The 17,277-nt window shown below is 38.5% G+C and overlaps 1 protein-coding gene across 5 annotated transcripts in view; it reads right to left on the bottom strand.

The window, feature by feature from the left end:
- LOC128890152 (max-binding protein MNT-like) overlaps window positions 1-17,233 on the bottom strand; it is a 53,192-nt gene extending 35,959 nt beyond the window's left edge. For 2 of the 5 annotated variants that reach the window (XM_054148397.1, XM_054148400.1), the window contains exons 1-2: window positions 14,545-17,233; window positions 11,895-12,227 (exon numbers count right to left, since the gene is read on the bottom strand). In XM_054148397.1, the coding sequence (XP_054004372.1) occupies window positions 11,895-12,045 (151 nt within the window). In that variant the 5' untranslated portion in view covers window positions 12,046-12,227; window positions 14,545-17,233. Of the gene's footprint in view, window positions 1-471; window positions 2,378-11,894; window positions 13,818-14,544 lie in introns of those variants that run through there. The other 3 variants (XM_054148398.1, XM_054148399.1, XM_054148402.1) reach the window with 3 other exon arrangements.
- Window positions 17,234-17,277: the final 44 nt, after the last annotated feature.

Raw genomic sequence — 17,277 nt, 5'->3', positions numbered from 1 at the left:
ACACATATATACATGTACATACATATATGTATCATATAGATATACACGTATATACATATATGTATGATACAGATATACACATATCTATAGGCACAGAATATTTCAAAAAATGAATGTACCAAATTTTTACGATTTTCTACCAAACCACACCTGAGATAAAACGTGGCGCCTCCTACACGAATATCCCCTCACCTTCTAATCAAACTTTCCCAAAGTTCAATGGCATAGATTTTCTGATAAATCATTCCCAAGGAAAACAAAGACCAAGTTACATATAACATCAACCTACACACCTCCACAGAAACAGAATTTCGTAATCGTTTATTGAATATATTTCAATAAAAAACAACAAAACAAAAAAAAAACGTGAAGTTAAAGGTTGAACAATAGGCTATACTTCCCCTCTCGTATAAAATAATATCCGAATAGAAAATAAAGCTAAAAAATGACTAGAATTACTGTGCCGCGTACCAAGAACAGAGATTCAACAGCTTGGACAAGTGCAAGACGTTTTCGAATTCGAATGCGCGTCATCCTGGAAGAGCATTCACGTTGCTCCTTTCTCCGTGCGTGCAATGTCACCGACAAACGCGACAGCGTGCGACAACGAGGAAAGCGGTAACTAGCCGAGTCGGAGGCACCGAGGCGCAACACGTCAACGTTTCGTTGCACTTCCATCGGTCCCTTTCCTCTCGATCTTTCTTGGATTTTCTTGGACGCATCTCGCCAGCGTACAGACGACGGTTGAATCCACAGGTCGATAAGGTATGAAAAATTCAAAGAGGCGCGTCTCCACGTGCTACAGCGGTGGGGATAGGAAAGGGTATTCCCCTAGGTCAGCAGGGTGAGCGGTAAGGATAGGTAGGCTGCGACGGTGGGGGGAGAAACGAAAATGCCGGGGAGCTTCTCGTCTCGTCTCGTCTCTCTCGCTCCCTTCTTCTCCGGGTCAGATGCGGACACGGCAACGTTGCAATTGATCAGGACGCCACGCGGCCGGACACGCGTGGTGGGGGCTTGCCGGGGACAAGGCGCATGCGCACTCGAGCAGCTCATTCGCCCGCGTGCTCGTCCGCCGATACAGTGCGTTGCGTTCCGCTCCGCTTTCCTTTGCACTTATTTACTCCCCGGCGGTTTTAGTCTAGCCTGTTTCATTTTTCTCCCGATCCATTCGACCCGAATTCATCTACTACTTTGTCCTACGCTCGTTCTTCCTCTCGGTGAGTGCACGCCTTCGTTTCGAAAAACTCCCCCGCCGTATTCCTCGCCTACTTTCCTTCGCGATATCGTTCCCTCGTACTTTCGTCCTCTGCTTTCCCCACTCCGCGGTACTCTCCTACGTAAAGCCAAGCTAATCTGCAGGTATCCGGCCGGTGTAACGAACGTCTCCCGACAGTCACGACGAATGGGTTACGAGCTCGTACGCGGACCGACTCCGATGCTGTGCGTGTAGGAGTGGTTGGAGATGGTAGCGGTCGATCGCACGCCTAAACTCCTGGAATAGACGAGCAACGTGCGGCACACACCGGTTTCAATGCCGACGATTTACCGAAAAAGGCCAAATTTGAAATCGAGAACGATTTATTCGACCACGTTTAAGGTCGATTCAGACTATACGACACGGACCGGCATCGACACGACAAAACATTAAAACACGCGTTTCAATGGAACTATTCACACTTAACAGACACCGACTTGTACGTTCCGTCAACGGGAACAGTGTGAATAGTTCCATTAAAGGTCTATTTACACATATCCGTAACGTGTCAGTTCCGTATCCGTTCAGTTCCGTAATGTTCCATCAGTGTCAGTGATTTTAAATATTCTTCCGTTGTTTTTTAACGGGCATGTTCACACACGTCCGACACCGCTCCGTGACGTTACTGATACGTTTCAAATACTGAACTGACACGCTACGGATATGTGTAAATGGACCTTTAAACGCGTATTTTAATGTTTTGTCGTGTCGGTGCCGGTACGTGTCGTTGCCGGTACGTGTCGTATAGTCTGAATCGACCTTTAGACTTTGTTCATATTTTTATCCTTGTACATCCCTTGGCCGTACAAGAAGCTCGGGTGCCTCAGATTCGCCAAACCCATACTGCAGCTGAGACTAAGTTCAACTACAGCCCCTGAGGGTGTCAATCTAAGCTTGACATTCGCGGTAATGGAATTCATTTGAATGGAAAGATGCATGTTATTTTTACAGGACTTGAGAAAGATTGCAACATCTACTCTCGACAAACAAGTTCAATAAAAGATAACGAGATATTACTGCGATACTTATCCCGGCAAACCAGGGACGTGTATTGGCAGGTGTTTTATCAAATTATCTTCTTTGAGATGTAAAGATGCATAAGATGTTGAAATACAATAAAATATATATCATATTTTAACATATAAATATGCTGTCTTACTTTAATATGGAGTACTTTTTCATGAAGAAAGGGGTATCGAGATTGCAAATAACGGATAATTTTGATGTAAAGTCAACCGTACACGTACGTGCCAATATCCCTCAAGAGGTTAAACCTCATAAAGTCAATCTCTGTACGAATTAGCCTTTGTGGATTTAATCGGTTTTGTTTGAGAGACGGATACCTGAAAGCCGCGTATCTTTATGAAGTTGTACATCTGAATTGTAAAGCATCATTTAGGTATACGATAGAGACAGACTTAAATTATCGTTTAACGCGCATTGGCTGTTATATCACGCACCGTCGTGCCAACGAGCACGCGCAACGCGGTAACAGACCGGATGCGCGAAGATAGGGAGCGAATTACAACGTTTAAATCATCCGTATTACGATCGAGCTCGTGTGCGAGACCGGTACTCAGTTTTCCACTTCACAAGTCACTACTGACCTAGCGAGTTTCTAACTCGTAGAGAGCTACGAAAGAACGCGATTATTCATTTTCAATGTATAGCAATACGCAAGGATATCTTAGAGTATACCGAGACATTATTTAACCCTTTGCATTCGATTGTCCTCTTTGAAAGGACGACATAAGTGTTTAGCTCGAATGTCTCATCTCCGGGAACAACGAAATTTACTAATGTAATTGATGTATAATGATGTGTGATAAATATTATTGTAATAATTGTAAAATTGAAACGAAATAGATTATGTACATTTGTAAGTACATCATTGGACAAATAGTAGAATAATCATTGTTTTACCATTTTAAAAAGGGTACAGTTACTAATCCTATCTAAAAGATGAGAGAGAAAAAAACGAAGATACATACATTTGTAACACTTTCCTTTTTTCTCGAGCATGATTATCAATCATCGTTAAAGATATATTTTATTTATGTTGTAAATAATTGCTCGTATTTCGTCACGAAAGAACGCATAGAGGAAAACACGCAATGGTTCAGCTATTTTTCTTGTAGGTCGTAATGAAACCTTAAAGGAAGGTGAATGTACATGTATAGAGAGATCGATCCCTTGTTTTCACGGTCACGCGCCTATGCGCACGATTCAGATACGACAGGAGACGAGAAATTGCGTTTTCGATTGCGTGTTTGGTTTTCTCCTTACGCATTCCTTTTTCGTCCAAGTTATCGAGGCAACGTTTAGTTATAAGACTAAATGTCGAAGCAATCTGTGTTTTCACTACTACGAAGGTTGATACAGCTAACATGACGAAATGGTCAGTTGATATTTCTATATGAACTAACGTTATAAATAATAATGTAAAGAGTACAGAATTACGTTTCTACACCTAATATATTAGGTTGTCCAAAAAGTTTCTTACGTTTTATTAATAATTCATTCATGCACAATATTTTATGTTTTATGGTACATTACAAAATTGTGTACAATTCATTTCGCTCCATTACTGTCAAATGTTTAAGAAATTAGATTGTCTATTTATATAAACACTGCCATAAAAAATAATTGAATGCAACTCGCGAAAGAAACTTTTAGGACAACCTAATATTTGCTCATTTTGGAAAAGTATTAATTGCGTGGAAGAATGAACAGCGTTCGTTGCCTCTAGGTGGATCCGCGAACGGGTTAATTCCGGTCGAGCAAAGAAGCTTACGTTATCGATACCCTAGAACACACCTCGCCCCGCTGTTACAGAATATAGAACTACCAACGATTGCCCCGTCCAAAAGGGCACACAAAATTTACTGCATATTCGATACGCGTTTCCCGGCTCACCTGACACGTTCATTCGGGCACGCGTCGACGCGCACGAACCCACGAAACGGGAAGATCGATCTGACCTGTATCGTGTGCATTTTTTTGCCTGCCTTTCCTTCCTTCCGTGAACGTACAATGCACCTCGTGCGGTTACCTACGCGCTTCGCCCTGTCCCCCACCCTGAACCAATGATTCCGTTCACTGGACATTCTTTTCGTAACGCATGGGTATATCTACAGTGTGGAGACGTTCGATTAACAGAATCGATTCCAGAATGGACATTAATCTTTAACTTGAAAATAAGGGCGCTTTGATAAAAACTAAAGGACTAGGGTTTAATATCGATTTTTTTTTTGTAGTAATTTTAAAAAATGTTTATGTATCACCTTGGGGGGGGAGGGGGGGGCACATTAGGAATTCAAACATTAAGTGTTTCTTGGAATATTTTGTCTTAAAAAAAAAAAAAAGTTAACTTACCAAATATAATTTGAAATTGAATTTCCAATTCAAATGAGTCAAATTTAAATTGTATTAAAATTATATTAACATTGCTTTTAGACCATATTATGATACATATATAATCTAAGAACAACATAATTCGTGAAAAGTGAAAAGAATGTTCTCTACCAATCAGAAGCGATCACAAAGAATCACGAATCACTGTGAAAAATCGTCGTGATTGAGAATGAACGTGATTGAATCACGAGTGATTCAAAAGTAGCAGTTCACGCCATCTCTGATTTCGATAACCGGGTACCCGTGTATCTGGATGCCCGGATGTTAGCGTATTTCGATAACCGGGTACCCCGGTGTATTAAAAATACACGGATCCATTAATTACCCGTGTATTTCGATACACGTGAAATAGGGATCTCTAGTATTTACTACGTTCAGAGATCGATTCTCCAGAAAATCGATTCGAAATCGAACACATCCTCAGCTGCAGTGGACCCCTCTCTGGAAATTGCTAGGCGATCGTGACGAGCTCGCGATAAATCAGATGCGTGCGCGATAACGATGGAAAAAGCCGCGTGCGCGCACCGAGGGGTGATGGTGGAAGGGAAGGGGATGTAGGGAGAACCGATACCGATAGAAAGCGACGGAAAAAGATAAATGACCATCGGGAGGAAAAAGAGAAAGGGACGCGCAGCGAGAGACACCAGCGAGGGAGGAAGAGAGCGCGCCGGCAAACATAACGCCCGTGCGCGAGTAGGTGGCGCGCTCGTGAATGAAACACAAAAGCTGTCCGTAGTTTCTAGAGTCAGTGACCGAGGAGTCCCCCTCACTCCTCCCTCCGCCGCCTTAGTATATCCAGGTTCTTACCATCGTCACCGTAGCACCACGGTCACCATCGTTACCCCTCCAAAAGCGATATCACGACTGCCCCCCCTCCCCCACCTCGCCGATCTCGCCCGGTTACCCCGCCGTGCAATTTCCCCTCATTTCCCACCACTTTTCGCTGCAAACTCAACGCTGTATACCCCTCGCTCCGCGCTTTACAAGCAAAGTCCTAACTTCCGCCACTCTTCGTTGCCTCTCTTTGCCTCTATACGTGCCTAGTGGGTCTCTCTATGTGCACGTTTCCGATGCTTGGTGCGCGCGTTGGATCGACGACCAGAGGGGAAAAAGAAAACCTGATGCATACACACCGGGGGGCCCCGACTAAATCGCTTCTGCCTTCCCACAACCCCCCCCCCCCCCCCCCCCTCTTTTACCTTCTCTTGACTTTTCAACCTTCTATCTCCTTGAAACTTGTAAACATTTCGCTTCGCGTCGCGTCTCCGTCAATCGTGATACACTATCACGCGTGGAACGTGACGACCAACGAAAACCGAGGTGCATAGTAAAGTCGGATTATAAATTCTTTTTTGGCGAGAAGGGAAGCAAAGAAGGGATTTAAAGGGCTTGGAACATCAATAAATGAAAAAAAAAAAGAAGTGTTTTTTTTTTTTAAATTTAAGCGATTCTGAACAATCCTACGCAAAGAAAATTGAATTTAGAGCACTAGAAGCGGTAAAAAGAATTTCTTTTTTTCTCACAAAAAAAGTTCGACGACACGAACTTAGAAAAAAGAACGCGATAAAACTGTAAAAAATATAAGGAAAAACAACTGACAACTTTCTCGAAGAGAAAACGATGGCACAGTCAAATTTACGGAAGACCGATGACGCGGTTACCTTGGTCACAGCCATAGGGTACTGTTCTCTAAGATAAAGGAGACAGTAGATTTCCGAAAAAGCAGTGTTTTAATCGATTTTGATAAAATTAAATACGATTTGGTAACATTTATATCGATAATCGAACGAGAAATAGAAATTTTTAGTTTTTTTGCGTCTCCTGAAAACCTAGGTTTTTGATACGAAGGTACATTTTTCTCAGAAACGGTTAGGTCGATATGAATCAAATTTTTTACACGTGTTTTCTAATAGTTGGGCCTAATTTACACGGAGGATTTTTTTTAAATTTCAAATGGTTAATTTTTTAACAATGTGTAAATTTGAAAAAAAAAATGTATAGGTTTGCGCGGCTATAACTTTTTTTGGAATCAAAATATTGAAAACATCCTCGGTGTTAATTAGGCCGAACTATCAAAAAACACGTGTAAAATATTTGGATCATATTGACCTAACCGTTTCTGAGAAAAGTGTACCTTTATACCAAAAACCTAGGTTTTCAGGAGACGCAAGAAACTAAAAATGGAACTTTTTTTTTCAAAAAAAATTTTTTTTAGCACTTCTAGTGCTCCAAATTCAATTTTCTTTGCGTAGAATTGTTCGGAATCGCTTAAATTTTAATAGTAAAAAAAACTTCTAAAACTGATTTTTTTCATTTTTTGATGTTCCTTTAAGAATGTTGAACGAACGATGTGAGAATTTATATTGGGTCTAATTTATGAAAGAAAAATTAGTTTGCATAAAGGGAAGTATTACATCATTAATAGGGTATATTATTGTGGTTTGAGTAAAATTTTATCTAATTTCCTCTTTACTATAGGAAGCAGAAGAAAAGTTTATTTTAAACATTTTTGAGTATTGTTAATATATTTGTATCCAAACGGTTAGGTTTGATAAGATGGATGAAGTAATTTTTGCCGAACTTTGGAGTACTCCGCTGTGCGTACGGACAGAACAACGAAAGGGTTAATCGACTCGCTCGCAAAACGGCGCGAGATAAATTCGATTGTCTATCGCGCAGACGTTTTCGCGCTCGACAAATTCGTGATAGGGTAGGCCGGGGTTAACAGTAACAGGATGAATATTTTTAAATTTATAGTGGACGAATGGTGTAAAAGTATAATACTGGATTAGACTATTGTCCACGTATGTGTCACATTTTTATAAAAATATACTGCACATACTTTCTCTATCTTCACAAACGAAATTGAGAGGTTAATAAAAAAATAAAGCCCTTTATATATCCACATGTAAGCTAATTAAAGGATCTGACCACTAAATTTGAATTTTATATGCTTACGTCAATCCGACTTCCGTTTGGTCACTTGAAAACGAGTACGTTCGTATAAGTGAAAGGTAAGACGCCCATCACACCTCGGAAAGAGTGCGTGAAGGGGTACGGAGATCGGTAACCCCAAAGAGACGAAAACTTGGTCGCGGAGAGACAGAACCGTGAAAGGCTACCGTCGGTCCCTTTGTCGCGGAGTCGTGCTATGCTGCGGGATTACCGGTTCACCTCGACAATGATCGTATAGCTTGCAATCACCAGCGCTGGGTCGTGCCGCGAGTTTTTTTTTCGAGAAGGTTATCACGTGGATCATTTGATTGGCGAAGTCAACATAAGCTCACTAGAGAAAGAGACCGATGGCATACTAGCGTGCAGTTGCCGTGTTTCGTGCTCGAGAACTCTTTCGCGTGTGTTAAGACTCGCTTTGCAAGATCGGCCGGTTGAGTCATTGACCTGGGAAAACGCGGGAATCGAAGGAACACGGCGACCGACCACCTTCGACCGATCGACCAGTTACTTATGCCGATTTTTCTTTTCTTTTCTTTTTTTTTCTTTTTTTTTGAGAATGCAATTAGGGTATTCGAATTGGTTCTTGTTTTTTTTTTCTGTATTTTATAAGGGCACGTAACTACAGAGATATTATAGACAGAGTAGGGGAGACATAGACATGCTGGTTCTTTTGTTAATGCGAATGTAAAGATATACATGTAATTACTAAAAGTGTAAACGATAATCATTTATCGCTAATGTAAAAATGATATAAAAATGTCCTAGTAGACAGAGACAGGTTGGGTAACGCAGTTTTCTTTATCTTTTTAACTGTAGTGAAGGCCACAGATCCGGTTCCTCAATCTATAATATCTCTATGTATGTAATCAATATTTTATATTGATTATTGCACCTATTAGTCTAGTCTTGCTTGTAACAAATCCATTACATTCTTTTACGTGTCTGTTGGGACCCACTGTCCCCCCCCCCCCCCCTTCATAGCTCGGGTACCTCGGGTTTGCTAAGCCCGTACTGTAGCTACGAACATAACTACAGCCCCTGAGGTCGCCTTAGTTTCTGGAGCAAACAAATCACGCACGACCAATACATATATTAGGTTGTCCCAAAAGTTTCTTTCGCTTTATTAATAAATAATACATGCACGATATTTTATGTTTGATGTTACATTGCTGAATTGTGCACGATTCATTTTGCTTCATTATCTATTTATTCTATTTATATAAACACGACCACATAAAATAATTGAGCGCAACTCGCGAAAGAAACTTTCGGGACAACCTAATACAATATACATGATAAAGGCGAAAATTTGTTATAGGGTCTTGAAATTTCTTTTTGGTAACATAAATTGCTTTAAACGTTGGCCTTAATTGCAACAGTTGACTTCTATATAAATAGAAAAAAGTAAAAATTAGGATTTGAATCATAGAATGAAGTACTCTACAATGGACAATAAATTTCACTCTGGACATATTTACGAACACGGTGTTTTACGGAACTTTCCACTATTCGTTTCACGAGGGACTAATGGCTCGATTGAGAATCACTGTTGCGAGGGAAATCATACCTAATTTGGAGACGGTGAACGCGTGGGTCATCGCGTGCTATTCGCATGTATACTGCAGTGTTTCTCATCCCGTATGGAAAAATGGAGTTATTCACGTCCGTGATAAATACGTTGACTATTTCCACGGAAATGATTTAACACTTTAATTGCAGCCCTATTCAAACATTTAGAAAATAACTTTCTGCAGTGGTATATCGATCAAGTGTAAATATATAGTTTATTAATCTAGGATGACTAATCTAACATTCTTCTTTGCTGTTAATATGAAATTTCATGCAAACAAAAAAAATTACGTCTTTATAAAAATAATAATCTAACTATATACTTATTTTAGTAAACGTATACCTAACAAGTAATTAAAGACTGCAGCGGTACTGTAATATAATTGTATAGCAGTTTCACGCGATGATACTTGGAATTTGAAAATGAGACCACGGAACTGCCGTGCAGCAATTAAAATGCAGTATCGATAAAAAGCATTTCGTCACTCCTCGCATATGTTTGGTAAGAGAGTAATGAATTACATCAATATCTTTAAGAAGTTAACAATATGCAATTTTACTTTTTCCATGGCCATAAATATTTGTAGAAATAAGTAGGCATATATAAGTTGACAAACACGCAGAACCAATTTCAATTAATTTTGAAACTACAATCGTATGTGTTACCTCGGAAAATATAAAAATCCTCACAACTTTGTTAATTTACGAAAAGGAGGAAGTTACTCAATTCAACATGTATATTTTTTTTTTTTACGATTCTGTACATAAAAATTACCATGTTCCTTGAGTCTCCGACTAAGCCTTAAGAAGGTAGAATGCGATGGCTGATTTCGATCAGGATTTTCTTCACACGCACCATAAACAATTATCATAACGTTATTTCACTGTTACGTTGATGAACACTGTTCGTGTTGATGATTATTAATATTTAACAGGGAACTTGTTTACAGACATGACCTATCGACGTGAGTAAAGTCGTGCTAAGAATCACGTTGATTAAGCGTATTTCCTAATAGAAGATTATTAATTTGAAGATATCTCAGTAATTATTCATATCAAGTCCCACTTCATGTAATACTTTTTTACGCAAAATTTGATGATTTATCCGAATTCGAAAAAAATAGTAGATATTCCATTTAAAGAACTGAAGGTGGCACTAATATCTCAATAAAAAAAGTAAGGTAATAAAAAACAGATTAACAGAAACATTTTGTTGTACAACGAATACCTTACGAGTTATTTGAGGTCGTCACGTTAAGAGACTCAACCTGTATAAACACGACCACATAAAATAATTGAGTGCAACTCGCGAAAGAAACTTTCGGGACAACCTAATACTAAGAAACCTTCTTTCGAATGCCCTAACACTTATATTACCAGAAAACTATCTCCTTATCCTCTAAAAGATCACAAACATGCAACCTCCTTCGAACGGTCCAAAGTGGGCCTCCCCCTCAATTCAGGCCGCCTCAAAAACCACGAGGAAAAAAAAAGAATCAGAGTCAAAGTTTTGATGGACAGCAATTCTCTCCAAGCGTGTTTACAGTGGGTGTAGAAAGTATTCGTACACTGATCAATTTCCCAAAACACTTTTGTGTGAAATTGTAGTTTTTTAACTTCTTTTTTTTATAATCAATGATATTTTACATATTCTTGGAAGTCTCTAAGATAGATATAGATCACACAACATTTACTAGTCAATATAATTTGCAAAATTAACAAAACAATGCGAAAAGTGGGTAAAAGTATAGAAGCCATAAGTATTTGTACGATTCTTATGACGAACCATTTACAATAGAGTTTGTAACGTAAACACATTAGTTTATTGCTTCGTGCAAATTAGAAAACATCAAATTTCCAGTAAAGCACTTTTAAACAGTTGTGTGAATACTTATTGCTGCAACATTTCTATTAATTGTTTTTTTCTTGTTAATTTCACAAATTATATTAACTAGGAAATGTTGTTTGGACTACATCTATCTTAGAAACTTCCGAGAATATGTAGAATGTCATTGTTTATAAGCAATAAGTTAATAAATTACAATTTTACACAATGTTTTTGGAAATTGATCGGTGTACGAATACTTTCTACACCCACTGTATGTTTGAGCTGCTATATATTTGAAAATGAAATAAGTCCACTCTAAGAAAAAATTAGTTAACGGTAATTTTAGTAAGATATAAGATATATAGATTCCTTCTCTTTATATTTATAATCATATATGGAGTACGATTTTTTCATAAAGTAAACAAGCAATTGCAATAATGATAAAATTAAAAGGAAATCCCACGAAGGAAGTATTATGTACTTGTAAATTAATGTAAATTTATTTTTTTTTTTTTAACGAAGTTTTAAAAATGAAACAGTTGCGCGAATACTTATTGCTTCAATATTTCTATCGATTAATTGTTTCTTTTTTTTTTTGTTAATTTCGCAACTTACATAAATAGCTATATTTTTTTGTAATCTATCTATTCTAGAGATTTCCGAGAATATGTAGAATGTCATTGTTTATAAAAAAATAAGGTAATAAATTACAATTTTACATAGTTTTTTTTTGGAAATTGATCGGTGTACGAATACTTTCTACACCCACTGTATAATCGATAAGGCTGGAAAGCAAGAAGCGTCCGATTTCGCGTGGAATGACCCACACGTATCGGCGGAACGTTCGTTGCAAAAGTGGCGCGTGGTACTCACCACGTGGCTCGTTGGAGTTGTGATTGTTGGAGTGGGGAGCGACGACTAGCGGATGATCGGAGGAGGAGGAAGAGCTGCTCGCGAGACGCTCCCTCCTCTTCTCCTGCTCCTCGACGAACCATGCTGCTTCCAGCAACGTTTCCAGGCTCATCCTGACGTTGCCAATTCGTTCCACGACGAGCTCTGTTCCTCTTCAAGATCCTTCGGGTGATTGAGACTGTGCGATCGGACCGTCGATTCCCGTCGCCGGCTCGCGAGGACGAAGAAGTCGAGAGCCCGTTCTCGTGTCTCAACCCTCCTCTTTTTCTGCTGCAGCCAGCCGCGGGTGGCAATCTGCGCACGAACATCGGCAACAAACAACAAACAAAAAAAGAAACGATCTTATTATCACCGAAACTACAGCAGACCGACGATATCGTCATGGATGGAAGAGTGGGGGGAGTGTTAGTAATCCGTTGACCTTGACAAATGCGCCAAGATAGGTCGCAAGAACGTAAATAATTGCATCGATTCCGTCGCTCGTGTTCCACCGTGCAAAAATCGCTCGATAAATTAAGAGGACGTGGGGAAAGCAAGCAGAAACCGATTAATCGAATATGTATTCGAAGCCAATCGACGTCACGTGACACGTAAACGATATTACACGTGAAAAAATCGCACGTGTCGCATCTCGTTTGACTCGCGGAGACACAGCCATGATTGTTTCCTACTACATGATTGTTTCCTTTGTGCTTGGAAACTTTGTTGTTCGATAATGTCGTTAGCTTCGTACGAACCGAAAGCTGCAGACGGTACGGAACACGGATATCTATACTAAAAGTGTGTAGAATAAGGCGAAGAATTTTCTCGTGCATACACGTCAAATAGGGTCCTCTTTTGTGAGAGTAATTCTAACATACCATATACTTTGCTTGCGTTTGGTTTTTAATTCTTTTCAAGATTTATTTCTAAAAACAAACATAAATATATTAATATAGTTTCCACTACAATGAATCTATGCATGTATTATATAACCAAAGTCCTAACCTGATGTCCACTACAACGTATGTATACGTATATACATAGATTGGTAGCCGTGCATTTTTGTTTACTATTAGTAATAGATTCCAGGTGTACTTGACGATTAGACCAATTACAGAAGAATAACAAGCAAAATTTGATGGCTACTGTAGTTCGTATAGATGCATTGCAATGACCATCAGGTTGAGACTTAGGCTATGTCTACTTGGATATACTGTAATAGAGATCAGGTTGAGGATTTAGTAAATATGCGTATCTGTCTGAGAAGCCACGGAATTAATTTCTATACCTAATAATTGAATACAGAGCTATAGAATTAATTTCTAGGTAAAGTATAGATATCTGTGGTACGGACACGACCGGTGTCTGAGATACGTCACGTGACGTACGCGTGACGTAACGCAGTCGCGCGGGAAGCTTTATCCCCTCCCACGTACCGTCTTCGTAATATCACACGGTGGCGATGCGCAAGCGCGACGTGCGCTTTCTTAAAGCGCAGAGCATTATCACGCATCTTGAGTTCCGATCGCTGGAAACAATCTAACAATCGAAGAAAAAAAAAATAAGCCGGAAAAAGTGCGAACGTTGTTCGAAGAACGTGCTTCGGCGTTAGCGGATTAAATCGTCGATATCCAACTCCGAAATAATTTTATTTTTCCTGATAATTAAATTTAAAATTGTACCGCTAAATTTCAAACAATAAAGGGAACACAGTAGGAAAGTAAATATTTTTCCTAAACAAAATTAATACGTGTTTCTACTAGCATTATCGAAAAGAACGAAATTCGACCGTGACTCGAAAACTAAATTTCGAAAAAATTTAAACGACCTGCGAGCAATTGTGCGTTCTAATTTTTCAAATTCACGAGCTTCAACTGGTAAGAAAATATAATTTTTAGGTATGTAAGTGATGTACATACTCGTTGTACGAGCCATCGTCGCATTTAGGCGAGTCGGATTAGCTTGACTGTTCTCGTGATGTAGCTTCGAAAGCAGGAACGAGAGTCGTTACGTGGCGTTTGTACGCGCAAGAGCGTGCTCGCGAATACGAGCACGTACAGTGTATAGAATATCAGCTGCGCAGTCCGAGAAATCAGTCAGCGAAGAAACAAGGTTCACGGGACAGAGGCGGGAAAGGCGAAGCAGAGAAACGAGGTTCCGGCGCTGATTTGAAAAGTAGATATATCCCGGGGCAGCGTAATCGCGAAAGCGTACCACGGTCACGAATAGGTACAATTGCATTTCGTGTACGCGCAACCATGGAAAAATTGCAAAGAAAGACGATGGCACGGCGCGTCGAGGTTGGTGGAGGAGAGGTTGCTTGGAACAAGTATGAAAAGTCAAGAAGCGTGCCGTAGCTGAACGAGCTCCTTAAACTGACAAAGCGACACACACGTTAGACGGGCGACGCACGCACCGTTGACCAATAGGAACTTGCGATAACATGACGTCATGAGTTGAAGTACCGTGCGATTGGCGGGGTCTATTATGGCACGGAAAACACGCCACGCAACCACCTATACACATGTTAATTAAATAGGCGATAGTCCCGACGAGATAATGTTCCGCGAAGGCTTTTAAACGGGCGTGGTAACGCGAGAAACGGATAGAAAACAATCAGGAAACTTACAGGTACGACGCGACTGTATTTCGGTCACAATGGAAACACGCTGGAACCCACTTTCACGGTAGAAATCAATTTCTTGCGAGAATTTCTGCGGTATTTCCGCTGTCAAACGTGCGACACATGCGGAAAATCACGAGGCACACGTAAAGTTTCCGAACAGTCGACGATCTTGCGACGTTTCACAGCACACAACGATTATAACCTGATCGATCTAGCGCGTGGCAGAAACATTTTACAAGTGCTAACCACTGCGCATCAACAGCCATGCTTGCTTGGCCACGATTCACGTGTCTGGGGTCCGAGGTATAGACCAATCAAAGCGCGGTTCGTGACGTCACCTGGCTGTATCGACCAATGAACGCAGCCCATGTGACGCAGCACTCCGCTGGGCGTGTAAGAGAAGTGTCGAGCTGCTGTATATTGCTCGTTAGTCGGTGCACTTTTTTCGCGATTTTCTCAAATTCCCGTCGTTATCATCGCGAAAAACATGTGAAAACGAGATTTCGGAGCCAGCCGATATCTTGTTCGAGCAGGCTTACCTTCCGGTGGACGCCAGAACGGACGAATATCGCGACAATCGTACACAGCACACCCGACACCCGGCTCGCCCGGGCAAACACTCACTCCGATCTCGGCGGCGTCACCCTCTGCCACCTTTTGTCACGTTCCTTCTCTGTCACATGGATCGGAGCTGTACACTGTTGCCACTTCTACGATATCGAAACATACAGTTCATTGTTTACCTTTGCGCGCGCGCCAAAACTATGTACCGTCACTTTTTCGAAAGCAAATCCTGTTAATCTTCTTTTCAGTTTCTCTATATTCCAATAAAATATGCGATCACTCGTAAACTTGTAGCTTTTTACTGGTAAACTAAGAAGCGTGTATCGTGATATCCGCCATGCATACCTGGGAACAAGAGGTTTTCGTATTTTTAAAGCGAACCATCAAATATGTACTAAGATTATAAATTCTTTGATGTAGATAACAAAATTAAAGTAAAAAATTCATATAAAAGTTTAAAGTAAAAAGGATAATGTTTGCAGGAAACCGTACACTTATTCTTAAATTAATTTAAAATGTAATATTTAATATCCTTCCTACTTCCAAGTGTTATTATCAATTATTATCATTTCTTCAATTCGTTTCGCGATTTTATATTCACGTATTTATTGAAGAACAATCACAATTAAACTGGATAATTTACTAAGCTAATGTTTAAAAGTATACAATTCAAAACTTATGATTATTGTAATTAAGGTATTAAAAGAACAATACTTGCTATAATAATTAGGTAAGCGAATAGTGTTTAAACATACAGAAGAATTACTAGAAATTGGACATACAAAGTCAGTGGAGGACTTAAAGAATATTTAGGTTCTTAATAAGAATTGAAATTAGAATTCGGGTTCTACTTTTTTCAGAAAGTATATTATCATCATGTAGATGTATACCATAAGTAACACATATGTAAAAATCACACAAGTACATTTGTATAACATACATTCTGTGCACTCAACATGAATTCAAATCTACTACAAACGTACAAAACATAATCGTAATTGTGATAGGCAATCAAATTTAATAAAAATATAATTTATTACACATTGCAAAAATATTTTACTTCAAAACATACATCTTACACAAAATATGTATTGCTATAGGTACATCTATCAATATGATTTTTCAGATTCATTTTTACCTATTCTTTGTAACCTTTTAAATGATAATATTAATTTTAACTTCATGCAATTTACTTTTGTATTTCAAGAAAAATTAGCTAAACTTCACACAAGTTCTTTACCATTTAAAATCTAAGACAAATTCAGCAGTATAAAATATGACTAGAATTTGCACAAAATATTATATACTATAATCTACACACAGATTTCTAGTAAATAATATTACTATGGAATACATTTCTTCAGTATAATTTGAATCAATTTGGAATTACGTATAATTTTCATTTTAAATTTTTCCATAAACCTTTCTAAATCTTTTACTGTAGATATATTTTCATAAATTTTGTACAATTTTAAACTTGTTTTGTATTAAAATATAGCTATAAATTACTATATTCTACAGTAAAAGTATTCATCAAAATTGAATTTCATATGCGTTGCTGATTTGTAGTAAATTATGTAACTTTTATTTACATGACTACTGAATATATTTTATAGAAAGGTACAAACATAAAAAATATAATCACGAACAAAACTTTTTATGTTTGTACGAATAAGCACCTTTATCTACATTGAACATATATAATTAATTTAAAGTCTTATTTTCTTTTTTAGCACACGGGAAAATTTGTTCTCAAACTTATTTTTTCCTTTAAAAATAAGTTGTTTTATATTATATTGTGCTATGAAAAAAGCAGTAAATACTGTAACAAAAAAATTATTATTAATTTTAAATAGAGCATTCAAAAAATAGTTTCACCAACTGCTTTGAATATAATACTTCATCTAAACACAAAACACACTCTAAGAGTGTGTAGCATAACACTAACATAATTTTTCACATTTCTTAGTATTTTGTTTGAGAAGTGTATAATTTATATTTATTGAGCAGCACTGCACTTTTAAATAACTACAACTATCCAAAAAATCTTTAGAACCAATAAATATGTAAATCGATTTTTACATAGAAATTTTGAAAACTCAACAATACAATTAATGTCTTCCTTGCCTCTACGATATTTAAAGACAATTAACATATTTCGAAGTTTACCTT

This window comes from Hylaeus anthracinus, unplaced genomic scaffold (genome assembly GCF_026225885.1).
Source record: "Hylaeus anthracinus isolate JK02 unplaced genomic scaffold, UHH_iyHylAnth1.0_haploid 12000, whole genome shotgun sequence".
Classification (NCBI taxonomy): domain Eukaryota; kingdom Metazoa; phylum Arthropoda; class Insecta; order Hymenoptera; family Colletidae; genus Hylaeus; species Hylaeus anthracinus.
The sequence above is the reverse complement of the archived record's forward strand: the minus strand, read 5'-3'. Positions and strand labels throughout refer to the sequence as shown.